The sequence below is a fragment of the Pelophylax lessonae genome (assembly GCF_965119305.1).
Source record: "Pelophylax lessonae genome assembly, chromosome: 12".
Taxonomy (NCBI): domain Eukaryota; kingdom Metazoa; phylum Chordata; class Amphibia; order Anura; family Ranidae; genus Pelophylax; species Pelophylax lessonae.
This window is the reverse complement of record NC_138779.1, coordinates 118,014,993-118,042,717: the sequence shown is the minus strand read 5'-3', so window position 1 is coordinate 118,042,717 and position 27,725 is coordinate 118,014,993. Positions and strand designations below refer to the sequence as shown.

General features: G+C 45.8%; 1 protein-coding gene across 4 annotated transcripts in view; it reads right to left on the bottom strand.

The window, feature by feature from the left end:
• The window catches only part of LOC309567904 (epsin-1-like), an 85,766-nt gene that overhangs the window by 22,057 nt on the left and 35,984 nt on the right, over nt 1–27,725 (bottom strand). For 3 of the 4 annotated variants that reach the window (XM_082273434.1, XM_082273431.1, XM_082273432.1), the window contains 2 exons: nt 21,329–21,490; nt 15,001–15,102 (listed from right to left, as the gene is read on the bottom strand). In XM_082273434.1, coding sequence (XP_082129560.1) covers nt 15,001–15,102; nt 21,329–21,490 — 264 coding nt within the window. The remainder of the gene's footprint in view (nt 1–15,000; nt 15,103–21,328; nt 21,491–27,725) is intronic. The other variant, XM_082273433.1, reaches the window with a different exon arrangement.

The window sequence follows — 27,725 nt, the reverse complement described above, 5'->3', positions numbered from 1 at the left end:
CAGGTGGGGATACATGTGTGGCAGGGTTCATGTAACAAGACACTTGCCAGCAAACACAAAAAAATTAATTGCAAGAAAAAAAACATCTTTTTTTTTTTCCATACTTAGTCCCCCAGCGCAGTAGCGCCCCTCAGTCTACCTGCTTGGACCCCTCAGAAAGAGAGAGAGAGAGAGACCCCAAGGCTCACCTGATGCACAGAAGTTTCTTATCAACCTGCTTCCAGCACTGTCTGTTACAGACAGGAAGTCTTTGGCTTGCTTTCCCTGGGCCAAGGAGGCGGCTCCGCCCCTTTACACGCCTTCCGGCGCCTCCCAATTACTCCACGAGGTGTTAGGTCACCTCAAACATGGCCGCCCCCATGCTGGAGACGAGGCTATGCCAATATGGCGGCCTCGTGCGATCTGCAGGAAAATGGCGGCGGCCTGTGTAGGATAGCGGCGGCTTGCAAGTTAGCAGCGGCCTGCGGGATGTGTGCATTCAGCCTGTGCGGCCTGCGGAAGTGCCTCGGCCTGCGGGAGGCTATGCGGCCTGTGGAAGTGACCGGCTTTCTGGAGGGATGGCGATCTGTGGCTGCAGTAACTCAGGCATAGGCATCGGCCTGTGTACACACTAAACAGGTAGGATACCTCTATACCTCAATAGTAATGCCTTTTAGTAGTCTGCCACTGACTTCAGTCACCCTTACAGTCATATAGTGACTTTAGATAGTCAGCTCCCAAACCAAGCCTCCTGGTTTCTATTCACAAAAATCAGACTCAAATTGGGGGATCTGTGACCTGTTATAGGATAGAGGGGAGACCCAGAAACTGAGTGACCAACCATCCCAGAGAGGGGCCCGCGTCCACCAACAAACCCGACAGGGGGAGAGGGGGAACATTCTACTCACCATACCGGAACCAGGCGGGCGCCAACTCCTGACAGAACCCCTCTCCACCGGGGTGGGGGGGCTGTCGACCAATACGGACGCCGTGACTCTGTTGGTCATTGGCGTCCAGGCGAGACGTTTAACTCGCAGGGTCAGTCCCCGTCCAGTGGGACTATGTCGCGGCCGACCCAGCGCGGAGCTATGGCCTGCACGCGCTCGTAGGCTGAACTGGGGTGACCACTGGATCTCAACATCCAGCCCGTCGCCCAGTTTCAGCGTACTTGCTTGAAGATCTCACAGGAACACTGGAGAAAAAAAGGTGTCTAAAAAAAGTATTTCTAAAAAAATCCTGCCAGGACCGAAGATCCTAGCAAGGAATCTAGGTCCTTACTCCTAACTAGACAGAAAAAAAATGATTTGCTGTAGCAGGAAGTGAGAGGATATACCCTCTGGGACTGCCCCTAGGGTGTGGCCAGAACGTTTTCTTTCCTGTCTAGTCCTACTCCTGTAGAGGGCAGTATAACCCGAGTTGATATTAATCAAGGAGGACTAGGTCTGTCAATGAGCGACAGAGAAATAAACATTTTCATGATATTCTAATTTTATGAGATGCACCTGTATACAATGACAAATTGTCCAATAGAAGCACACCATGAGCTACTATAGGGAGGTCCAGCTGATGAGTGTACTTCTCCTTATGGGGTTTTGGCAAGCTGTTCTAATACGTAAAACATATTAAATTTAATTTGCTCTGCATATTATATAGTATATCTAGAGATCATATGAGGGACAATTGCATCTTTTTACAACTAGCCAAATTTTCCATTCCTTCTTCCTGTTTTTATCCACCTGCCATGTTGATCCAACAGTAACAATATTATGATACAGTGTTTGCCCGAAAATAAGAACGGGTCTTATATTAATTTTGCAACAAAAGATACCGTAGGGTTTATTTTTAGGGTAGGTCTTATGTAATGTGTATTTGCAAGTTCCTGTGCCATCTTCTCTACCCCTCTCCCTCCCCGCCTGTCGGCTCAGGAGTCATTAAGGGCCGAGATCCCCCGCTGACATCCAGGAGAAGAGGAGGAGGGCAGTGGGAGGTCAGCTGAAGGTATTTTGCACAATATTACAAAAACCCATACATTGTACATTATAGGATACTGTAATAAGAGTGGATTAAAGGATTTTCCAACCACTTTAAAACTAGGGCTTATTTTTGGGGTAGGGCTTATATTGCAGCCATCCTGGAAAATCACAGGTGGTCTTATTTTCAGAATAGGTCCTATTTTAGGGGAAACATGGTAACTAAAACCATCAATTGGTCACCTTTTTTGGTCATGACACACTTACAAAACAATAACTGTTGCAAAACAGAACGTACTAAAGCAAGGTGCTAGTATCACTGGTGGTGCCCTAAGGAGCCCATGATGAGACCTGAAGCAGGGGCGGACGTACAGGGGTCGCCATGGCGACCGGGCCCCGTGCTGCAGGGGGCCCCGAGAGGGCCCCCTGTATGTATAGAGAGGAGAGCGGCAAGCGCAGCTGAGACCGGAGCTCCCCGATCCTCAGCGAGTTACACAAACACACAGGCAGCTGATCTCTCTCTCTCCAGCTTCCTGTGTGTGAGTGCAGACTGAGCAGAGACGAGCACTGAACCCGCCCCTCCCCCTTCCTGTGTGTTTCCTGACTGTACAGTACACGGAGGAGAGGGGGCGGGACCAGCTCTCTCCACTCTCTACAACATCGCTCTGATCTGAGGTCTGTGATGATTATAACTAATATAATACTGTACTAACTTGCAGGGGGGGGGGGGGGTATGGAGATGGAGGTGTGTGTGTGTGTATGGAGATGGAGGGGTGTGTAAAGCTGGGGGGGGGGGGGGGGTGTATGTAAAATTCCTACCACCCCACTCACTGTCATCTTCCTACCATCCCACCTGTCATCTTCATCCCCCTGTCATCTTCCTACCATCCCACCTGTCATCTTCATCCCCCTGTCATCTTCCTACCATCCCACCCCCTGTCATCTTCATCCCCCTGTCATCTTCATCCCCCTGTCATCTTCCTACCATCCCACCCCCTGTCATCTTCATCCCCCTGTCATCTTCATCCCCCTGTCATCTTCCTACCATCCCACCCCCTGTCATCTTCATCCCCCTGTCATCTTCCTACCATCCCACCCCCTGTCATCTTCATCCCCCTGTCATCTTCCCACCTGTCATCTTCCTACCATCCCCCCTGTCATCTTCCTACCATCCCCCCTGTCATCTTCATCCCCCTGTCATCTTCCTACCATCCCCCCTGTCATCTTCATCCCCCTGTCATCTTCCTACCATCCCCCATGTCATCTTCATCCCCCTGTCATCTTCCTACCATCCCCCCTGTCATCTTCATCCCCCTGTCATCTTCCTACCATCCCACCTGTCATCTTCATCCCCGTCATCTTCCTACCATCCCACCTGTCATCTTCATCCCCCTGTCATCTTCCTACCATCCCACCTGTCATCTTCATCCCCCTGTCATCTTCACCCCCCTGTCATCTTCCTACCATCCCCCCTGTCATCTTCCTACCATCCCACCTGTCATCTTCATCCCCCTGTCATCTTCCTACCATCCCACCTGTCATCTTCATCCCCCTGTCATCTTCCTACCATCCCCCCTGTCATCTTCATCCCCCTGTCATCTTCCTACTATCCCACCCACTGTCATCTTCATCCCCCCTGTCATCTTCCTACCATCCCCCCTGTCATCTTCATCCCCCTGTCATCTTCCCACCATCCCACCTGTCATCTTCATCCCCCTGTCATCTTCCCACCATCCCACCTGTCATCTTCATCCCCCTGTCATCTTCCCACCATCCCACCCACTGTCATCTTCCCACCATCCCACCTGTCATCTTCATCCCCCTTTCATCTTCCCACCATCCCACCCCTGTCATCTTCATCCCCACTGTCATCTTCCTACCATCCCACCCGTCATCTTCATCCCTACTGTCATCTTCCCACCATTGCACCCCCTGTCATCTTCCCACCATCCCACCCCCTGTCATCTTCCTACCATCCCACCCCCTGTCATCTTCATCCCCACTGTCATCTTCCTACCATCCATATTGTAAAAAAAAAAAATGAATTAGGGCTCTTTCACACGGGCGATCCGATCAGATCCGCCTGTCAGTTTTTCAGGCGGATCTGATTGGATCCTCCATGCAGCGCTATGGGGCAGCAGGTGTCAGCGGAGACACCTCCGCTGACACCCGCTGCCATCCGTATCCGATCCTGTCTGTGAAATCCGGAGGGATGGAAACCCTATTTTTCCATCCGTTCAGGGATCGGATTGGATGAGAGCGGACAGGCGGTCCGCTCTCATCCGATCCCCCATAGAGAGCAGCGGGAGCTGTGACACCTCCCTCTCCGCACTGCAAGCGGAGACGGAGCTGTCATCCACCGGCTCAGCGGGGATCGGCGGATCGATCCCCGCTGAGCAGCATGGATCCGCCTACGGAGGCGGACCGTGTGAAAGAGCCCTTAAGCAAATTCTAGAAAAATGTAATTAAAATAAAAAACTACTGACACTAATGGCAGAACAACCACACAAACATTGGACTTGCGACCGGCCCTGGCGTTCCGCCACCAGGCTGGGAGGGAAGGGCCCCGTCGGGGGGGGGGGGGGGGGGGGGCCTTTATGGTTTCTTGCATCGGGGCCCTGAGGGTTCTAGTTACGCCACTGACCTGAAGAATATACAAACTCTAGTAATGCACAGCAATTGCCAACACTGAACATGTTAAAGTAAAAGTCCATCCAAAACATTCAGTAGAGAAGGTAACAACCAGATTTTTATTGCAACCGCCACACGGTAGCTTTTCTTTCACTTCTTTCCCACAAGATTGCCCCAGTCACTGGAAAAGGATGAAGTGCTAAAAAAAATAAAAATGGAAGTGCGGCTTGATACCTTTCCCAATTTACTAAAATAAAGCGTTTACATGTTGTTATTCCTCAACACCCCCACCCCCCCACTTCCATTTCCAGATGACCGCACTCGGGAAAGATATTGGAAATGGACAATGATCGCAGTAAAATCCATCACTGGATGTATTGTAAAGTCGATCCAAGTTCCTAAAGGATTGATGGAGTGACATTACCAAGAACTGGACGTATCTCCAAAACTGATGAAAAGGCGAGAAGAAAACTGGTCAAAGAGGCTGCCAAGAGACCTACAGCAACATTAAAGGAGCTGTGGGAATATCAGGCAGGTACTGGATGTGTGGTACATGTGACAACAATCTCCCGTATTCTTCATATGTCTGGGCTATGGGGTAAAATGGCAAGACGAAAGTCTTTTTCTTATGAAGAAAAACATCCCAGCTTGGCTAAATTTTGCAAAAACAAATCTGAAGTCTCCCAAAAGCATGTGGGAATGTGTTATGATCTTATGAAACCAAGGTTGAACTTTTTGGCCACAATTCCAAAAGATGTGTCTGGCGCAACAACAATACTGCACATCACTAAAAGAAAACCATACCCACAGTAAAGCATGGTGGTAGCAGCATCATGCTTTGGGGCTGTTTTTCTTCAGTTGGAACAGGGGTAGAAGGAATTCTTAATGGTTCCAAATACCAGCCAATATTGACACAAAACCTTCAGGCTTTTGCTAGAAAGCTGAACATGAAGAGGAACTTCATCTTTCAGCATGACAATGACCCAAAGCATTTATCCAAATCAACAAAGGAATGGTTTCACCAGAAGATTAAAGTTTTGGAATGGCTTAGCCAGAGCCCAGACCTGAATCCAATTGAAAACCTGTGGGGTGATCTGAAGAGGGCTGTGCACAGGAGATGCCCTCGCAATCCGACAGATCTGGAGTGTTTTTAAAAAGAAGAGCGGGCAGATATTGCCAAGTCAGATGTGCCATACTAATAGACTCATGCAAAAAAAGACTCATGCCCAAAAAGAGTGCTGTAATAAAATTAAAAGGTGCTTCAACAAAGTATTCGCTTAAGGATTTGCGCACTTATGCAACCAGATTTGTTTTTTTTTTTTTTTTTTTTTTAACTTCCCTTCACCTGAAAGATGTCAGTTTTATCTTTGTCTTATTTTTTTACATAACAGAAACCTGAAATCTTAACAGGGCTGTGCAGACTTTTTATATCGACTGCAAGTACATTTGTCTAATAATTTTTTTAAATCGCTGGTCTTTACTATGCAGACTGTCTTTTGCTTCCTTTAATGCAGTGTGAAATTTGAATAGTATCGTGACCCATGTATATGGGCATTGGCGTTTCTGTGGAGTGGAGGTTTTGGAGATCAATTGCTCTGATGACTGGATTGCTGGTGGTGGGGGAAGTGATATGCTCTTGGAGTGTTATAAAAGTTTTTGACTATTATGCTCTAGTGGTCATATTCAGGTAAGCCCCCCATCGGTTTTCAATGAGGCGGTGTGACGTGCCTGCTATCGGGAATATGGAAGCTTTCCTAAAAAAGAATTCTCCCTTTTTTTGGATTTACATCTCTTTGGACTTTATCCTAGTTTTGCAAGTTCTTTCACAGATTTTTGTACATAGATTTGAGCACTTTGTGTTTTTGCACTACATACCTTGGAGTATGTTGTAGGAGTTTACTTACCATGCACAACTGCACCAGATTTTGCACTCTAGTTTTAGTAAATCATCCTTAAAGCCTACCAGTAGTAATTTCTGCTAGAGGGGACAATGTCAGATTCTGAAGTCAAAATAGTACTTTTTTCCACAGTACAAGGCTTACTATATATGCCACATTTTCTCCATAGAAAATTAAGATACTTCTTCTAGTGTGTAAGCCGTGTTAATTTAGCTTACGGTTTCTGATAGAAAAAAAAAAAAAAAACGTAATTTTTGTAAAATCTTACCTGTAAAATTCCTTTCTCTGAGTCCTCCGACAGTCGCCGCCTCCTCTAAGTCATCACTGTTGGGTATTTACTTCCGCTCCGCAGGAGTAGCTAGGCATATAGACTTAGTCAAAAACAAAAGGCATTTGCATGTACACACCCATGGGGGCTGTCCCATCTGGTCAATTCCCCCCTGCACTGATCACTCCCAACTCAGTTTGGTAGCATAGCAGTAGGTAATAAGAACCCCAAAAGAGGGGCGGGACTGTCGGAGGACTCAGAGAAAGGAATTTTACAGGTAAGATTTTACAAAAATTCCGTTTTCTCTTACGTCCTCCGACAGTCGCCGCCTCCTCTAAGTCATCACTGTTGGGATGTCCCAAAGCAGTATAGACATGAGAGGTGGGAGACGCAACCGTAGAAAAGGCAACGCAGTACCCACATCAGAGAAAGGAATCTTACATGCACCGTAAGAGAACCTACTGGGCAACAGAAAAAAAACAATGCTCAACAGGAGCAACAGCCCAGAAAAGCAAATACCAACAGCCAGGGACCCAGAAAAAAAATTCAAGGGTCCTTCGTGGCACTGCCGCACTGAGAACTTTGTGGCCAAAGGAAGCATCAGCTGATGCCAGAACACCTACTTTGTAGAATTTGGAAAAGGTGTGCACCGACAACCAAGTCGCAGCCTTGCACACCTGGGCCACTGAGGCCCGATGCCAATAGGCCCAGGACGCACTCAAAGATCTGGTAGAGTGCGCCTTAACAGGAAAGGGTGGAACCCGTTCCTTCAAAGCATAAGCCTGCTCAATGGTCTGTCTGATCCATTTGGCAATAGTTGCTGCAGACGCAGCCATGCCCTTCCGAGATCCCTCAGGAAGGACAAATAGGGAATCCGTCTTCCGAAAGGATTACGTAGACGACAGGTAAACCCTGATCGCCCTGACAACATCCAAGGAATGCAAAGCAATCTCCTTCGGATGCTTAGGCTTCGTACAAAGCAAAGGCAGGACAATGTCCTCATTAAGGTGGAACTCAGTGACCACCTTGGGAAGAAAGGACGGGGGTGGTCGCAAAACCACCTTATCCTTGTGAATTATCAAGTAAGGGGAGCGGCAAGACAACGCCGCCAGCTCCGACACTCTGCGAGCAGAAGTGATCGCCACTAAAAAAGCAACCTTTTTTGACAGCAGAGGCAACGATATCTCCCTGATGTTTTCAAAGGGAGCACGCTGTAACACGAACAGAACCAAGTTCAAGTCCCATGGAGGTAAAGGCTCCTTCCTGGGAGGAGCCAAATGTCGCACACCTTGAATGAAGGTGCGAATCAAGGAATGAGACGCCACAAGGCGTTGGAAAAGGATAGCCAGTGCAGACACCTGGCCCTTTATCGTGGCCAGCGCCAGGCGCTGGTCCACTCCAGACTGGAGGAAAGCCAACACTCTCGACACCGGGTAAGAGCGAGGGGAGAACCCTCTGGACTCACACCAGGCTAAATAAGCTTTCCAGGTACGGTAATAGATTTTACCAGAGGAGGTTTTCCTAGCCTTGATTAGAGTAGGGATAACCTCAGGGGAGAGACCATTATCCCTCAGGACCTGGGTCTCAACAGCCAGGCCGTTAAAGCCAGTGACTGTAAAGCAGGATGGAAGATCGGTCCCTGAGACAGTAGATCTTTCTGCATTGGCAGTCGCCACGGAGGCGCCACTGCCAGGTGAACGTCGGCGTACCAGGACCGGCGAGGCCTGTCCGGTGCCACCAGAATCACTAGGTGCGGTTCCGAGGTTAACCTGTGGAGGAACCTGGATAGCAACTGAATCGGAGGAAAGGCATACATCAGGCGATACTGATGCCAAGGGGCCACTAACGCATCCGAGGCGTCAGCCAGCGGATCACGCGTTCTTGCCACGAACCTTTCCATCTTTCGGTTTAGCCGAGATGCGAACAGATCCACGTCCGGGGATCCCCACTTCGCACACAGCATTTGGAAGACCTCCGGGTGTAGGGACCATTCCCCCTGGTCCAGGGTCTGGCGACCCAGATAGTCGGCCTGCCAATTCTCCACACCCGGAATGTGAACAGCTGAGATCGCCGGGACATAAGTCTCGGCCCAAGACAGAATGTCGGTCACCTCCCGGGCCGCCCGAGCACTCCTGGTGCCCCCTTGGTGGTTGATGTAAGCCACCGCGGTAGCATTGTCCGTCTGTGCCCGGACAGGACGACCCCGAAGACTGTCCGACCACTGGAAGAGACAGTTTTATCGCTCGCAATTCCAGCACATCGGGAGGGAGGATTCCTCCTCCGACCAAGTGCCCTGGGCAGACAGGTTGCCCAGGACCCCACCCCAGCCCGACAGGCTGGCATCCGTGGTAATCACCGTCCACACCAACGGACGGAAGGACTTGCCCTCCGCCACCGACGGGGACTGGAGCCACCACAGAAGAGCCAATCTGGTCCGACAGTTCAATGAGACACTCAGATCCAGAGACTGAGGCAGTCTGTCCCACCTGGCCAGGATGTCCGCCTGGAGAGCCCGCGTGTGAAACTGAGCAAAGAGTATCGCCTCGAAGGCCGACACCATTAACCCCAGGCCCCACATACAGGTCCTGAGTGACGAGGACAGATTGTCCCTGAGGGACCTGAGCTCCTCCTGCAAGGTCCGGAGCTTTTCCTCCGGCAAGAACACCTTTGCCTGAGCAGAGTCCAGAATCATTCCCAGATAGAAAAGACGAACCAATGGAGACAACGTCGATTTCTGAACGTTTATTGTCCATCCGAATTCCTGGAGCGTCTGTACCGTGGTGGACAGATCGCGCACTAGGTCCTGGCTGACACGCGATCTCAAAAGTAGATCGTCCAGGTAACCCAAGACCGCAATGCCCTGAGCCCTCAGCAGGCCCAGAACCGGCGCCAACTCTTTGTTAAAAACCCTTGGTGCCGAAGTGAGACCGAAAGGTAACGCCACAAACTAGTAGTGGTCCTCTGCGATAGCAAACCGAAGGTACCGCTGATGACCCTCGAAAATGGGGATGTGCAGGTACGCATCCTTGAGATCTATCGAAGCCAGGAATTCCCCTGGGCTCAGAAAAGCCACCACCGAGCGGAGAGAGACTCCATACGGAATTTCCAAAAGTGCACAAAGCGGTTCAGCGCTTTCAGGTCCAGAATAGGACGCACTTTGCCCTCCTTTCTGAGCACAGTGAACAGATTGAAATAAAACCCCCGAAACCTGTCCCGATGAGGCACCGGGACAACCACCCCCTGAGCAAGAAGGTCCTGAACCGCTCGGTGCAGGTCCTGCAGACGCCCCGGAGGCGAAAGAAAGAAAGAAAGAAAGAAAGAAAGAAAGAAAGAAAGAAAGAAAGAAAGAAAGAAAGAAAGAAAGAAAGAAAGAAAGAAAGAAAGAAAGAAAGAAAGAAAGAAAGAAAGAAAGAAAGAAAGAAAGAAAGAAAGAAAGAAAGAAACTGTCCGCCGGCCGGGAAAGGAATTTGATCTTGTACCCTGATCGAATGATTTCCTGAACCCACCTGTCCGAGATTCGGAGCAGCCAAGGTTGGAGGAAACCGCGCAAACGTCCGCCCACCCCTGAGACGGGTGAGGGCGCCCTTCAGGCAGAGGCGGACTGACCCGCCGAGCCGGCATTGCCGGACTTCTGCTTACCCGCCCAGGGCTTCTTCTGGCCGCCCTGGGCCTTGAAGGGCTTGCCCTTGGATTGGTTCTGAAAGGACCCCTGATTGGATCTAGGCGCAGACCCCTGCTTGATCCGAAAGGACTTGTTCTTCGGGTTCTGGGGCAGCATGGTGCTCTTGCCCCCCCGTAACGCCTTTCACCAGGGTATCCAACGCCTCGCCAAAAAGACGAGAACCAGCATAGGGAAAATCAGCAACTGTTTTCCGCGAGGACTGGTCAGCCGACCAGCTCTTCAGCCATATCAGTCGCCAGTTAAGTACCAAGACACTAGATAGGCGTGCTGGTCGAATGGACGTTTTAAAGTGCACCACATTTCATTAACAGTGTAATGAAACTCAGTGGGACAGGAAAAAACCTGCGCCGACTTGCGGGTCCTGTGCGTCCCAAATGAGGAGACAACGCCCGGAGGACTGGGCTCATCCTCCAAATGCAGTGTTTCCTTAACAGAAACAATTAATTCATCCATGGTCGCCCGCTCTTCAGGCGACCCCGGGGAGGAGGTATCAACCCCCTCCACCTCTGCCTCCCCCTCAGACCCCAGCGGGTCCAAGGATGAGCGGGACCCTGAAAAGGGCACGCTCGCAGCAGCAGCCATATCACCATATGAATCAGAGGAGATAGATAATCTGGGCCTCTTTCTTGCAGCACGTTCAGCCATCAGCATTTCCATATTTGACACCAAAGTTGCCACTACAGCCACCAAATCAGGTCTCAGAGGGGCCACATGAGAACTGAGGACCCCCACTAGAGCTGGGGGAATTTGCTATCCTGAGAATCCATTGCCCAATGTGAGAAAAAAAGGACAGGGCAAGAAATTTGTACTGCCCCTTTAAGATCGCTGCGGAGTGCGCAGCCCACCGCTACAGCTACAGTGACCAAAAGACCCCCAAACAGGAGAAGAAAAAACTGAGCCAGAAGCGACAATACAGAAAGATATTGAGAGCGAAAACCTGCAAAGCGTTGCCACCGATGTCTGCTTCAGAGGAAGAGGAAGTGCTGCTAAAGTAGGCTGAACTTATAGGCTGCATGACCCAGGGAAAATGGCTGCCCCATAGGATTGCATGGAAGGCTCCGTCAAAATGGCCGCCGAACATGCGTTCGAAACGATCGTTCGGCTACCGCAAAATGGCGGCGGATGGCGCCAAAACAGCATGTAGTATTGCCCATAGTGAAGCCAACATGCTTGCCCATAGTTAAAATGGCGGACCGCGCGGTTTTACCCCGCTGCGGTCGCCACAAACACAGTCTGCACCCCCAAGCACCAAAGTGACACAGGGAAGGGGACCCCCAAAAACACACAGCACCGCAGCGCATGTACAAGCGATCCCCGCAGGGATCGGATCAGGGAGTCACACAGGCACAGACATGGGGAAACACACAGCAACACAGACTGCCACCCCATACAGAGGCCCCACACAGAAGTACTTACCTGTACCAGATGGCGTGGGGAGCCTCTTAGAAACGGAAAGCCGCTGTCCTCATCTGACAGGGAATGCCGTTAGCCAGGGACATTGCACTGCAGCATCGCAGATGCATTCAGTGAGGTAGCCACCTCACGGCTGCATCCCTGCTGCGAACAGGGATGGGTAGTTCATAGTGCCAGGGCGAACCATAGCTGAACGCTCGATGGCGGGCTGGGGGTCCATCTGACCCTCTGCCCTGGAGACTCAGGGCGGCCAGTCCGAATCCCAGCACCGCATGAATCCATCTTCATCCGAAGAGTCGACTAAAAACTAAAGCTGACAAACAGCTAGTAAAGTAAGAAAAAACTGACATTTTCAAAGAAAATCAAAGAAGAGATTAGATAGGCTGAGACTGTAGCCCCAGCACAGGGAAGCCTAACTACTCCTGACGCTAGGCAGATTAAAAACTGAGTTGGGAGTGATCACTGCAGGGGGGTATTGACCAGATGGGACAGCCCCCATGGGTGTGTATATGCAAATGCCTTTTGTTTTTGACTAAGTCTATATGCCTAGCTACTCCTGCGGAGCGGAAGTCAATACCCAACAGTGATGACTTAGAGGAGGCGCCGACGACTGTCGGAGGACATGAGAGAAAAATATTTTTTCTACACTCACCTGCCACTTTATAAGGTACACCTGTTCAACTGCTTGGTAACACAAATTGCTAATCAGCCGATCACATGGCAGCAACTCAATGCATTTAGACATCTAGACATGGTGAAGAGAACTTGCTGAAGTTAAAACCGAGCATCAGAATGGGGAAGAAAGGGGATTTAATAGACTTTGAATGTGGCATGATTGTTGGTGCCAGACGGGCTGGTGGGAGTATTTAAAAAAACTGCTGATCTACTGGGATTTTTACGCACAATCATTTCTAAGGTTTATAGAGAATGGTCTGAAAAAGAATATCCAGTGTGTGGCAGCTGTGTGGACGAAAATGTTGATATCAAAGGTCAGAGGTGAATGGGCAGACTGGTTTGAGATGATAGAAAGGCAACAGTAACTCAAATATCACTTGTTACAACCAAGGCATGCACAATTTCATGTCTGGACATATACCACATCGAACCTTGAAGCAAATGGGGTACAGCAGCAGACCACACTGGGTGCCACTCATGTAAGCCAAAAGCAGGAAACAGGCTACAATTCGCACAGGCTCACCAAAGTTGGACAACAGAAGATTGGAAAAATGTTGCCTGGTCTAATGAGTCTCAATTTCAGCTGTGACATTCAGATGGTTAGGGGAGAATTTGGTGTAAACATGAAAGCATGGATCCATCCTGTCTTGTATCAAGGCTGGTGATGGCGGTGTAATGGTGTGGGGGATATTTTCTTGGCACACTTTGGGCCCCTTAGTACCAATTGAGCATTGTTTAAATGCTATGGCCTAACTGAGTATTGTTGCTGACCATGTCCATCCCTTTATGACTTTATGAAGGCAAAAGGGGGTCCAAACCGGTACTAGCAAGGTGTGCCTAATTAAGTAGCCGGTGAATGTATAACCCAGGTGGTTTAAAGCAAAAAAATTAAGGATGCATGAATACGGGTACACTGCACTACCCCTAGCATTATAGATCCCTAGATATCTGATTTGTAATAAGGCAGGAAGTACACAGACATTACAAAGGCTGTGATGGTGGGAAACCTCTTCAATAGGGACATAAAAGAAAAAACAATTTTTAATTTATCATTTTTCGTACAGTGGGGAAAAATTAAAACTGTTTACAATGTGTAAACTACTTTCAGTGCTTTCCTGTACCCAAGGGTTACGGATTCCCAATTTCTTGAATGGACAGAAAAAAAAAAGGGATACAAACCAACTCTTCAGTAATGTATCCAAAATGAACGGCCAAAGGCTAAGTCCATCTTTTTGAAAACAAAATAAATAAATGCACATATTTTTGCAGGTATAAAAAAAAAAAAATGCATGTAATAATTTTTTTTTACAGGAGCTTGCAGAGCATTGCACCTGTGATCGGTGGATTGCAGGTGCAATGTCAGGCTCCAGCAGACACTTCCCACAGCACGATGACCGGCACATTCAAAGTCCATTAAAACTACAAGTCCAATTTAAAATGTGACAGCGGCTGTGGGGGGCTGTCACAAGCAAGTGGGGACTAAGGGGGAGAGGGGGTTTGCTTGAACATACTACATCCTAAATACGAGTGGTAAATGTTCAAAGGGTGAACCTATCCTTTAAAGAAAAGAAAGAAAAAAAAAAACTGTCTGAAGTCAAGCTTTAAGGATGGTACAGTGTTAGTTGAAAAAAAAATTAAAGGGTAGAAATAAAAAAAAAAAAGTACTACCTAAATGTCTAACAGTGTTTTACGATAGAAGACTAGGACTTCAATTACTATCAACCATAAAATGTACAAGATCTGACAAATGTACCCTGTGCCTAGAGTATTGGTCACAATTTCCTATACAATTTGCCATTAAAAACATATTTTAATGGTTGTTTGTTATGAACACAGGTAAACAGAATTGGATTAATTTTGACTAAATTTGTGTTTTCCATTGAAAGAGGAACTCAAGGAAATAAGCTACTATCTAAAAATCTGTGGATTACTAAGGGTTAAGTTCAATGAGGTGCATGCCACCTTCTGGACTCATTGCTTTAAACTTTCAATTTTCATTCTTACTTGGCGATGGAAGCACAGCTATTGCTCTCAGTTTACGCAGCGGCAGAGTCCCATGCAACCACTCTAACCACTTCTCCCCTTTTGTGAATTGGAAGCAAAGGGCTGGGGAGGGTAGAGCTGTTTCTATACAAGAAAAAGCACCAGGTGTGCAGTGATAGCTGTACTCCCCGCATTCAGTAAAACAGTCGGGTATAAATAACAGATAGGTCCATGAGGTGACATGCATCTCAATGGGACTTAACTCTTAGTAATCTAGAACATTTTAGAAAGTAGCTGAATTCCTGCAATTCAACCTAAAGTTCAACTGTTACAAACTGGCTCTCATGCAAGCATGAAGGAAATGGAAACCCACGTTAGCAGCCCAGAGGCAGAACAGTAAAACAAAAAAAATAAATAAAAAAAAAAGACAAATGAAGCAATAAGCAGAAGGCAAATGGAATGACAGTAAGCAAGCAGGCAGGAAAGAACGCTTTTCCAAACCTGTGCTGCTTCCTGACTGGGGAAGGGTGGTCCTCAGGTTGTCAAAATCCGAAAACTCATCCTTATCTGCAGAATTGATGAACTGGTCAAAGGTGGAACTGGCTAAAGGAGGCAGGAGGAGCAGACGGAGACAAGCATATACATAAAGACAAACATGTTAAAAACAAACAAGATTCACAATAAACAGACAATAGGTAAAATAGGGGGAATGGGGTTGGATTCATGCATCAGAGCTGAACTGTATTGTGCAGCCAGTACAAAACTCAGATAATAAAAGCTGGATTTTGGATAGTACATTGTATTTCTTGAGCCATATTACAGCAAAAATAAATAAAATTGCGTTTGAGATGTCATCTGTGTGCCTAAGATCTCAACAGATCCCTTAGTATTCAACCTGGATTTCACCCAGATCATCTAAGTTATTAACATGTAATACTTACATGCGCTGTGTAATGGTTTTGCACAGGAGTTGCCTGGATCCTCCTCTTCTTTAGATCCCCCGCCGGCACTCCTGGCCCCTCCCTTCTGTTGGGTGCCCCCAGAGCAAGCAGCTTGCAATGGGGCATCCCGAGCTGTTGCTCTGCATGTACATTCACACAAACAGCCGCAGACTAACCCCGCCCCCTCACTCCACACTGACTGTGATTAACAGCAGTGGGAGCTAATGACTGTCTCAGTCAATGAGGAGGGAGAGTCCTCGGAGAGCCAAGGCTTTTATACACATCACTGGATCACAATGGGGCTCAGGTTAAAAATTAGGGGGGCACTGAGGTTTTTTTTTACCTTAATGGATGACCATAAGAAAAAAAAAAAACTTGACCCTTTAGAACTTTAAAGCTGTCCTCCAGGTAGTTGTAAAAATGCACAAAATAATGCAGCTCTAAAAATTTAATTCAGCATATAATGTATTTTTTTATTTCCTTGTTCTATAAATTTTGAGTTTTAGAACACAGTTGAGAATGTCAAAAGAGAAACGCAGAGAGAGTTTTGTTTACTGACAATTGTTCGTGTAGGTAAGAATCCACATGTAAAGATGAGGTTTAAACAAGAATTATTATAATTTTTTTTATAAAAGGAAAGCCCTTGAATTTGACTTGAAACCATCCTGTTGCCACCCCATATATAGCAGAGATCAGAAAAGGAAAGGGAGAAGCAGAGTGAATGAGCCACTCAGGTGTTCTGCACTGCTCATGTGCGAACAAGAAACATGCCAATAGGAGGAGAATCAAGAGCATGCAGAGGGATGAGTTCAGTGAACTACTTTTTCTTCCAATGTCCAGTCACAGGCAGGGGAAAAGACAAGACTTGTTTAGGGTTACCAATTGGAAGTTAAAAAAAAAAAAAAAAAAAAAAAGTCTCTTGCCCTTCAAGATTGGACTGTGCTGTTTGGCAGAGCGGTGTAATTCTCAGGAATGGATCGGAGGAATTCCAGATCCTTTAGCACAGTGGTTCTCAACTCAGTTAAAAAAAAAAAAAAATGCACCAAAAACACACCTCCCCATTGAAATGCCGCAAGAATGCACCAATAACTCACCCGTGTTACATTTTTTATATGGTTTGAGTCACATGACCTATGAAAAACAAAACTATAAAGCACAGTAAAATCGCAGAAAAACAGTGTGCATTTTCAACGTCATCTCCACCTTTTTCTCTGAGCAGCAAAATGCTGATAACACCATTTTTGTCCAACTAAATTTTGGTGCATCTCTAGTTCTTAACCAGTCAGATTATTTTGCCATCATTTTGGAGATTTACCCTCACTTCCTACCCCATAGCCAAAACAGGAAGTGAGACTAAATCCCTGGAAATTAAGGGAATCCCTAGATCACCTGAACTAGTGTCCCTATTGGATGATTTCCCCTCTAATGCTATAGGTAACCCCCCCCCAAAAAAAAAAAAAAAAAAAAAAAAAAAAAAAAAAAAAAAAAAAAAAAAAAAAAATAATATATATATATATATATATATAAAATAACATTTTCGGTACCCAAATTTCCATTTGGTGCACCTTTATTTATAACCCCCCCCCCTTACCCTATTGAACATGAAAAGAAATAATACGTTTTGGACTATAGTTCTACTTTAAACAGCTGTTATACAAGTAACATTGTTATCTTACAGTGGTTCTAAAGTCAGAAGGGTTTTTACCCTCATGCCTTTTATGCATTAAGGTAAAAAACCTTCTGGGTGCAGCTCACCCCTTATTCTTACCCAAGCCCCATCTCGGTCCAGCGATGTGCATGAGAGCAGCGGCTCTCCAGGGACTCTATCATTGGCTCACACAGTAGCGGGGGATTGGCTCCTGCCAATCACAGCCAGCTAGCCAATGAGGAGAGAATTGGGGGGGGGGGGGGAGAGATCCATGTCTGCTCAAGTGCCCCCAAATCAAGAGGCTTGCGATCAGGGGGGTACTCAGAAGGGGCTGCTAGTGGGCCCATGTCTTTTTTTATTTATTTTTTTAAGTTCCAACCTTTAGAATTACTTTAAAGTGTATTTCTCCTTTTGTTACCGTTCACATGCCGCAACCTAAAAAAAAAATAAAAAAATAGCTGCAAAATGTTCCCCTTCTATGAAATTTTGCCCTTTGAGGGTGGAGATAATGCTTGACTGATCGATCAGTCACTGTTTGTAAGTAGGTTAAGTTGTGGGTGGGTAGGAAGAATTCCCTTCCAAAGATTACCCGGTTTAAAAGGAGGCGGTTGTGGGCCCCATCTGGGCCTGGGCTGCTGCTTTGGGGTATGGACTTATGGTCGATTCTTCAGGGCTGTTCAAAAGATAAAAGGGTACACAAAAACAAATATATAGAATAGTATAAATATGTAGAAATGGAAGATTACAGCTAAAAATATAATTTAAATAGTTGTATATGAGATTACAGCTTAATCTACAACTTCTCATAGTTCTTTTACAGAACATTTAAATATAAGAATTTCTCGTGAAAAACTATGTAAATTATATTTTGTAGCTGTAATCTTCCATTTCTACATATTTATACTTTTTCCAGCCCTCTTCCACCACACCAACATCCAGCCAGCCAGCAGAGCCCTAAAGCCGCAGAGACGGCTCCCAGCCTGGCCCTGTGCAGTCCTCACTCACCGGACATCTACATTTTGTGCCTGTTCCAAATCTTTACCATGCAAGTTTTATTCTTTATCGTCGGAAATTTTTTTTTAACAGTCTACACTCAGAGGCGCCTGTTTATTTTTTCTCTGCGTGTTTGGAGATCGCCTCTACTCCAACGAGGCTGGCCCTGAACTAGTGGACTTTTTCCCTCATTTTTATACATAGAGCATGAAGCTCTCAAGACTGGAATGATGAACATTGCGTTACCCTTCATAACACTTTCGCTTGCGCCACTATCTTCATGCTTGTCTATGTATGGAGTCCAACAGGGATCAGTGTGGTAACTTGCTTGCAATGATATTTCCTAGTGCATTTCAGCTAATTGCAAAATTGGAACGCCGTCCAGGTGAGTGGTAGCCAGAGCCGTGCACATGTGACCTGTCAGATGAGCATCCAGGTGAGAAGCTGTGCAGAGAGAGGCAGGGGGATGCTGGAGAGCGGACCTGATCCGCCCGAGGACACGGACTCCTCCCCTGTCATACAGGCTCCTCGTGAGCTTTATCCATCTTTTGCTTAAATGTACTAGGAAGTATCATTGCAAGCGAGTTATCACACTGATCCCTTTTGGTTTTCATACATACCCAGACGTACATGCTGCTATAATGGGAGCCTGTTCTGATGAGTTTTGAATCCCTTGGTTGTTGGTGATTGGTCACTTGAGCACAGTTATTGCTTTTTCACCCAGGCATTTATTCTACTGTAATAGTAGCCATTAATTCTGGTAAGACTTGGAAGCCATCTGTAGTTGGTGATTGGCTATGTGAGCGCCGTTTGTACAAGATCAAACATGATTAGCATTATTGGAATAATTTTTTTCATCACTATTAAAAACATTGTGGACTTTGCACCATTTAATTTTATATTTATTTAGTTTATGGTTTCATATGACTGCACTTCCATAGGTTTATGTAATATATTGATCAAAATGCTTTTAAGGGCAGCGGAGATCGAGAGAGATGGAGATCGAGAGAGATGGAGATCGAGAGAGAAATTTCTGTAAGTATAAATAAACACCATTCTTTTTAGTTTTGGACAGAATGGGGAGGGATTAGAACATCTGGCAGGTTTTTATGGCAGTCTGTTCACCCTACTTGTCATGGCTATGGGAGTTAAAATTATAGCCTGTTAGAGTAGTATCGAATTTTCCTCGATATCGTTCGATACTTAAAAATATCTAAAAAAATAAAGGTTTGCCAATGGTTTTCTTTTCCCAACAAAAGACTGAGAAGTGTTTACTGTAAAAGGAACCACATCTGTATATCAGCCAATTCAATCAAACACTATGGCAAGGTCTTGGTGGCACATGATTTGAGTAGAAATGGCCCATTCTTACACCAACAATCATTCTCTGTATGAGATCTGTTTATCTCTGAATCCCTTTACAGCTGAACTACAGAGATTACTTTAATATCAAAATACTGAGTGATTTAAAAAACTTTCGTTGACTGTCACTTCAAAAGGCAACATACTGATATCAATTAGCTGGGGGAAAAAAAAAAAAAAAAAGAAGATGGCTGCACATAACCGAGTAAATTCCTTAGTAACATGAGGTTAAAATTTCTATACAGTTTTAGCCTTGGACATGGTTCACACTTTAGCTGCAGTCAAAAACTGTAGCACAGCCATATCTCAATTTGTATCTCAGGGCTCAGCTGTATAGTGTCAAAATATTTAATGTTCCAGTTTTAGCATTCTTGGGGGTTCTGCTGTGCCCCCTCAGATCTTATGGCTATAATGAGAATGGAGCCTTGGGCTATCATTCAAAAGAGATGCCCATTGCGCGCTATCCGATACTTGTACCTTTTTTTTGGATAAACTCTACAGAAAATGTATAATATAATCTAGCTATCTATGCAATCTAGTTGTCTATGTGATTTAAGTTACTTTATAGCCCGCTGCTTCTGCTAGTGCTCTTGTAAGTATGTCCATTTACCGATTGTGCTTATTTGAGGTGATCTTCTCTTTCTGAAGGGTCACAATTTGCCATTCTAGATCCTTTTTCACCTACATGCTGTCTCTGGTGGTGCCCCCTGTGTGTGGTTGGGTTCTGATGGCCCCCGTGCCTACCCCCAGGCTTTGCAACTGGATGACCTGTGATCTCCCATTAATGTGAACACATTTACATATATTCATACTATTCTATTTTGCTATTGAGGTTTATTATTTTTCACATGTAGTGCTGCCCTACTAATATACTGGGTCCTGAAGAAGCAAAGCGTTAGCGTGGTAACTGGAAGAACACAGATTCTACATCTACATTCCATATGCTGTACATGCATAAACTTGTGGCATCTGTAATAGGACATTCATCTCAATAATGGAACTGGTTAGGGCATTTTAGGCTTTTATCCCACCTGGCCTACCTCTGCTAAATGTCCGGCCTGTCAGCGCCCACGTGCACCCGGCCATTTTACACCTGTGTAAGGTAGGGGAGTTCTACCTACACGGTGTGTGTTTGTATGTGGGGTGCAGGGGGTACAGAGGACACTACAGTAAGAAGAGGGAACATGGCTTTAGAGGGCACAGGAAACTGCTATGGGGGGAGGGGGCAGAGAGGACACTATGGGAGTGATGTGAAGGGGGACAGAGGACACTGCAATGGGGGGGGGCCCTATTAGTAACCCCATCTCCCCTAAGGGCAGGAACTCCATCTTCCCTAAGGGATTTTTCCTAAGGACAGGAAACCCACCTCCAGACCATGCTGGCTGGCAGGGCTGGTGTCAGCTACCCTTGGGTGCCAAGATGGGGGAGAAGGCAGTAAAATCTGAATCCCCAGCCACATGCACCCTCAGGGTGAACTGGCTTTGTATTTGTGAAGCACCATAAAGTGAGGTAAACCTGTACTATTATCACAATGTTAGGATTATTATCTTCATTTTTTAGCAGGTGATGGGGCCCTCCATGCATTCACATACATTGATTCCAGCCCTTAAGTGGAAAAAGGTTACGGACCCCTGTTCTACCATAAAATACCTGCAAGACAACTGCTGATGGGTGGAAAAAAAACTCTACCATGAAGAAACTAAAAAAAAACAAAACTTTTTTTTTCTCTCAACTACTCAGAGAAAAACTGCATCCGACATTTTAGGTTTGGTATCATTTGAGAAAACAAATGTACATTTTTAAGTGTGTCACGATATCCAAGTGTGCATCTCCTTTGTAGGCCAACCACTTCCTTCCATCATCAATACCCACCAAAAAAACCTACCTATGGTCCCATTGGTACTCGGTTTAGAAGGTGAGCCCCCCCACGGATCAGAAAATGTTGCAGCAGGAGCAGGAGCCCAAGGGTCTGTAGCTTGTTTAGCTGCTATAGATGGACTTGAGGACCAAGGATCTTTGGTCTGCACACCGCCAGTAGTTGTGGCACCTTTAAAAATAAGAGCATTGTACGACTGTAAATAAAACAAGCAACAGTGGCAAACTTACTAAACATTCAAGTAAAGAAAAACCATAGAGGATAGTGAACTGCTTATTTGATACCTGCAGACTGATTCGGACAAAAACTGAAAGCAACTTTAGACTGCTACTCCAAAAACAAAAAAAGAGATGTCATTCTTTTTCATCAGCAGGAAGGCTGATCAAGAAGGACGACATGAAAAAGTTCATATTACATTCTGGCCAGTGACCGTTCAGACCAGTCAAGCCTCAGCACTCACGTCAGCTCACATCCAATGTTAAAAAGGTAGCGTTTTAGGCGATGCTCCTCTTCTTGAGTAACTTTAAAGCACTATTAGAAAATAAAGGAGGGTGCAAACACCTAATGTATAGGCATAGTATACTGATCCATCATGCTGGTCTTTAAAGGCTCAGAAAGGTAAAGTATAGTGTATAAGTATAATTTACTCAGTCCAGCACAGACAGAATCTGGAGCAGCTGTGCATTACAACCAATTCGCTTCCATCATTCATTTTCAAAGCTGAAGTTAGAAACAGATTGGTTACTATGTATAGCTGCTTGAGATTCTGTCTGTTTCAGTTTTAGTAAATTCCCCCCATTGCGTTTTTAGCACACACATACTGCACTATTACTTTGTGTGCCTTGAGGCCAGAGTGCGGCCAAAATATAAACCCACAAAAATGAGTACAAGGGACAGAACTTACAGTCAGCACAATGTGTCCCTTGTGCTAATGCCTCTTCGGTTAGGTGAAACCCCCCCTCAACCCTGCAATCTTCCAGTCCAGTAGGAATTAATTAAAACTGTGGGAGCGGTCACAGGTTTTCATGAAAAGCGCCCGATTATGCACGCCATTTTTTGCCCAGCTGCTACATTCATGAAGGTGGTACTACGGCTTCTATGAACAAAACAGGATCTACTAATGGAGGATGGGCAGATGATTGCAAGGTCCACCCTCTCCATTTATAGAAGCTGTAGTATGGCTTCTATGAATGAAGAAGCTTTGTGGAAAGGGCGAGCATAGTCAGCGACTTCTAATGAAGCCTGGGGCAGCTCCCCCAGTTCTTTTAATCCCTGCGATCCTGGTAGATTGCGGCGGCAGCGGTGGAGTGGGGGGGGTCAGTATATGGATGGAGAGGCATCAGCACAAGTGACACATGGTTACTGACTAAGTTATGCCCCCTATGCAAATTTTTGTTTTTTTTCCTTATGCTGGACTTCGGCTTTAAAGTGCTTCCAAATGGTTTGATTCTGCATTAAATACAGAAACTTGTAGATAAACCATTAGGGAAAGCATCACAAGACATTGCAATTATGCAGCCTCCCTGCTTAATTACCAATGAGATCAGGAATCAGACACAAAAGGAAGTTTGCTGAATGCAACAAGATCAGGAGAGAAGATCTAAACATTTACAGAGACGTATAGGTCAAATCTAAAATCTAAGTCTTTGGCTGAAGGCATTTTTGGGAAATCTAAAAAGAAAAAAAAAAAAAAGTCATAAATGGGCTGTGAGCTACTCCTTTATGATCGTGGCAGGCTTGCTTAGTCAGAAGATCCTGATAACTATACCAGCAGTGGCACTGCTAATCAGTAGGGCCACGTATCTATGTAGTTTCTCATTATCTGTAAAGTAATGTGGCAATGACCCAGCCAAAAAGGATTAGCCTGGTATTACAAGTTTGGGGCTTTGCATGGGACCAACAAGACTCAACTTTCAAAAAGAAGCAGCAAAAAGGAACTGCTTTTGCCATTTTCCTTTCCGGCCTGTAACCTTTAGGATTCTATTGTAAGCTCCAAGAAAAGTAAAATCTCCTATGAAAATGTACCTTACAAAAGACATGGTTATGTAGTTAATACCGACTTGAGAATTTCTACAACGGTGACCAGAGACTAAAAAGGTCCCTAGGACTAGTCCTGCTGCGAGTTTTTAAAATGACAGACAAAAACGATATTCAGCTTCCAAATCACTAAAAAGTAACTTCACCCATTCAGTAGCAGTTCGCGTTACCAGAACGTTCACAAAGGAATTCTTTAACATATATGACTTGCTATCACGTGTAAGTGGCGGGACAAGGATTCCACTAGTCTATCCACAGGATCCGCAAAGATTGGAGACTCTTCCACTGGTACCAGCTAGTGGACACTGCCTCCGCAAAGGGGTAACGGTGTGCAAAACACTTCGACATCACCAACATGTGCTTAATGTGTGGCCATTGTTCATCCACAATAGAGTGAAAATGCTGGACAAGGGAACGCCTTATGGGATTTGCAGGAGCCAAAAGGCACCTGCGTACCTGGCGCTGTGGGTTCATCAGCCATTTTTAAAGTCTCCCGCACTGAAACTATCAAGGCTTCCACCAATGCGCGTTCCCGAGCGGCGGCTGATGAGGACAGGTCTTCTTCACCGTCAGAATGCAAAGACACCGACGCCTTAAGGTTGTCTGCGTCTGCGATGACCATATCCATCTCAGAGTCCGAGGACCCTGCTGATGGAGGTGAGGGCAGAGGACGTTTGCAGCTGGCAGCACCAGAACAGACAAAGTCCATTTTTAACATCAGGCTTTGCAAAAAAAAAAAAAACTGCAATTTCAGGCTGCAACTGTGAACCGGAGGGTCCCGCATTAGTTTCCAGGGGGTCTGCAGGTGAAATTTTATGCTGGGACACCATTGCAAATAAATATTGTTTTGTGTATGTCCCTTTAAGACCGCAAAAAAAAAAAAAAAAAAACACGGTCCCACCACTAATACTGCGGACCCCCAACCCTGATTATGTTATATACAGTCAGGTCCATAAATATTGTGACAACGCAATTCTTATCTTTTTGGCTCTATACACCACCACAATGGATTTGAAATGAAACAAACAAGATGTGCTTGAACTGCAGACTTTCAGCTTTAATTTGATCATAAACCACAGCAAAAATGGCAGCCCCCACGGCACGCCATTATGCCAAGGGGTATAACAGAATAGTCCTAAGGGGTGGCAGGGAACCAAGGGAGCCCCTAAGGTGCAACTATTCCAGGGAGAGGCCCACGCCCGGCCCATAACCTTTAGGGGCGGTTGGGGGGACAATTTACTCACCATACCATGGTACCAGGTGGGCGCCACATCCGAAACAGACCACCTCCCACCCGGGATGGGGGTGCGGTTAACCAGAATGAAGCTGAGACTTAGGGCATTCCAAGTCGTTTGCGTCCCAGCGAGACTGGTCACTCGCAGGCTCGTCCCCATCCATCGGGACCCTGTTATGGCGAGGCCTAGTTCTGGACTATAACCTGCAACCGCCCGCTGGCCAGGCTGGGAGACCTTAAGGATCTAGACTGTCCAGTGCGAATACCGCAGCCGGTTGTGGCTTGTAGTTCCTCTGGTTCTTGGTCCTCGGGAACAAAAAAACCCCCCCCCCCCCAAAAAAAATAAAAAAAAAAACTTTCCCTGTTACAGCCCATACCAAAGTCCCAGCAGGGAACTAGGTCCTATCCCTGTCACTATGCAGAACAAACTGTTTGAGAATAGCAGAGCCTGAGGGGTTATGCCTTCTGGGACAGCCCCCAAAAGCATAGACAAGTTATTACCCATCTAGTGCCTATCCCTAAAAAGAGGAGCCTAACCCTATGTTTCTTTGACTAAGAAGAGCTGCGTCTGTTGATGGACAGAAAAAAAACTTTTTACTATTTTGGACTAGTTTTCCTTTACCAACCAATTCCTGCCTGCCATATAGCAAAATGACGGCCGGAAAGTGGTTGCTCTATCCTGACAGGATAGACACCTCTGCGCGCCCCCAGGGGGGGTCTGTGCTGGTAATCAGAGCATTGATTACCAGTGCAGACCCTTGGGGGGGATGCCACTAGAGCCATCAGGGATGCCCACCAATGGCCCCCAGGGATGCCAATCAGGGCTCAGGAACCCTTTCAGTTCCCTCCTCATCAGAGTTGCCCATGATTGCCATCTATCAGTGCCGCCTATCAGTGCCACATAGTGCTGCATATTAGTGCCTCATCATTAGTGCCACATCATCGGTGCCAGTCAGTGCAGCCTCATCAGTGCAGAAAAAAAACTTATTTACAAAATTTTATAACAAAACATTTTTTTTTTTCCAATCTTTTTTTTTTTTTATTTGTGTAGCAAAAAAGAAAAAACCTTGCGGTGATCAAATACCACCTAAAAAAAAGCTCTATTTGTGGAGAAAAAAAAAATGACAAATTTGGTTTAGGTACAGTGTTGCATGACTGCGCAATTGTCATTCAAAATGCAACAGTGCTAAAAGCTGAAAATTGGTCTGGGCAGGGGGTGAAAGTGCCCTGTATTGAGGTGGTTAAAGAAAAATCAGGAGATATCCATTACAATTTTCCACCAAATGAAAGCCCAGTTTGTCCTGAAAAATAAGGTATAATCCACCTGGATTCACAAAATAGTTGTGATCATATGTAAAGTTTAAATAGGTCAATGTTGCAAAATTGGGTTTGGATGTAAGGTTGGTCTTACCCTTGGTCATAAAGGGACTTTATAGTGGTTTTGTACATTTTTTTTCTCTTTATTATGATCAGCAATAAATTATTTTGCATCCAATGAATTAACTATTACATGCCATTATGTAGTTTGCTATCCAGCCAGAAAGTGAAGTGCCAGTCTAAATTTTGCAGCCAGAACATTAAAAACAGATACAGGATGGAAAAGAGGTACAGCACTCAGGGACACAGCCGCCGTGGGGCGAACAGGTGGGTCTCAGGGAGGAAGTGCCCATCAGTGCTGCCTATCAGTGCCCATCTTCCTCCCTGAGACCCACCTGTTCACCCCACAGTGGCTGTGGCCCTGAGTGCTGTACCTCTTTTCTATCCTGTATTGCACTCCCAGCCATCTATTTTTGTTGTCATCGCTTCATTTCTCTGGTCTCGCTGGATCTGCAGGTTTATGGCCCCTCGCTATTAGACTGCCTTGCCCAGTGACCTAGCTACCTCAAGGGTTGGACTGACTATATCGGTTTTTTACTGTTCTGGCTTCAAAAAATTTAGACTCATCCAGGTACTGTAATATATAACATTTCACAACACCCCTGAAGATGGATGTATTATCCAGAAACGCGTTGGTGTAATACTATACTGTGCATTTTGTACATACTGTTTATTACATGATGAGGTCGTTCTTGGGGTAGCCACCCATATTATGTGTTTGTATACTATTTGACACTCCTTGTCTTTTATCATTTTTTCTAATAAAAATTATGCATTTTTTATACTTTAACTTGCTAATAAAATATTTGCATTGTGCAAGTGAAGACCATTTAAAATCCCATCGGGGGGGGGGGGGGGTGCTCCTCCTTTTGTTGTCTATTTAGGGATGTTGGTCTTACTCAGTCTCCTCGCTCCCCCAGCCAGCTCCTCTGTTTCTACATTTAACGAATAGAGCAACTTTGTTTTACATGTTAAAATGATTGCATCAAGGGGGGCGTGATCTGATGTGACCAAGGCAGGGCGTGCTTCCCAGAAGCTTCGCTATCCTACAATAATCCACTACTTGTACCCAATTACACCGAACATGTAATCACCAAGTTTGCAGCAAAGGCTTCTAACACTCAGGTGAAGCAGTCAACCGCTTTCAAAAGTAAGGAAAAGGCGCCACTCGATCAGGGGCAGACTCACTCCTCACATGGCAAAGGCCTCACCTCCACCATATTGGCGCCAGCATCTTCTATAAAGCGCTCCGGTCAGCTAGCCATATTTGACGCCTATATGGTACTACTTTAAAACATGGCAAAGACCCCATGGCCTATTCGTCCTATCGTCCCATTGCCCTACTAAATATGGACCTGAAAAACCTAACCAAGGTGTTGGTGACATGCTTGGTCAGGGTCCTTATTTCCTTGGTTAACATCGATCAAACAGGTTTATGCCTGGGAAATAAACGGACACAAACTTAAGGAGATTGTTCACTCACCTCCAAATATCCTCTGATGGGTCGCCCACAAGGGTTTTGGTATCCAGAGATATCGAAAAAGCTTTTGGATTATGCAGACTGGCAATGTATGCATAGGGATGCATAAGGTATTGGAGCCTTTGGACTTTGAGTCTAAGTTCCGTAGATGGATAGGCATGCCGTATTGAAGTGCTTGTGCAGCAATTCGACTTGGTTTGTCTGTCTCACTTTTTTTTTTTTATATATAGGTAGGGGTACGAGACAGGGGTGCCCACTTTCTCCATTCCTTCTCGCTT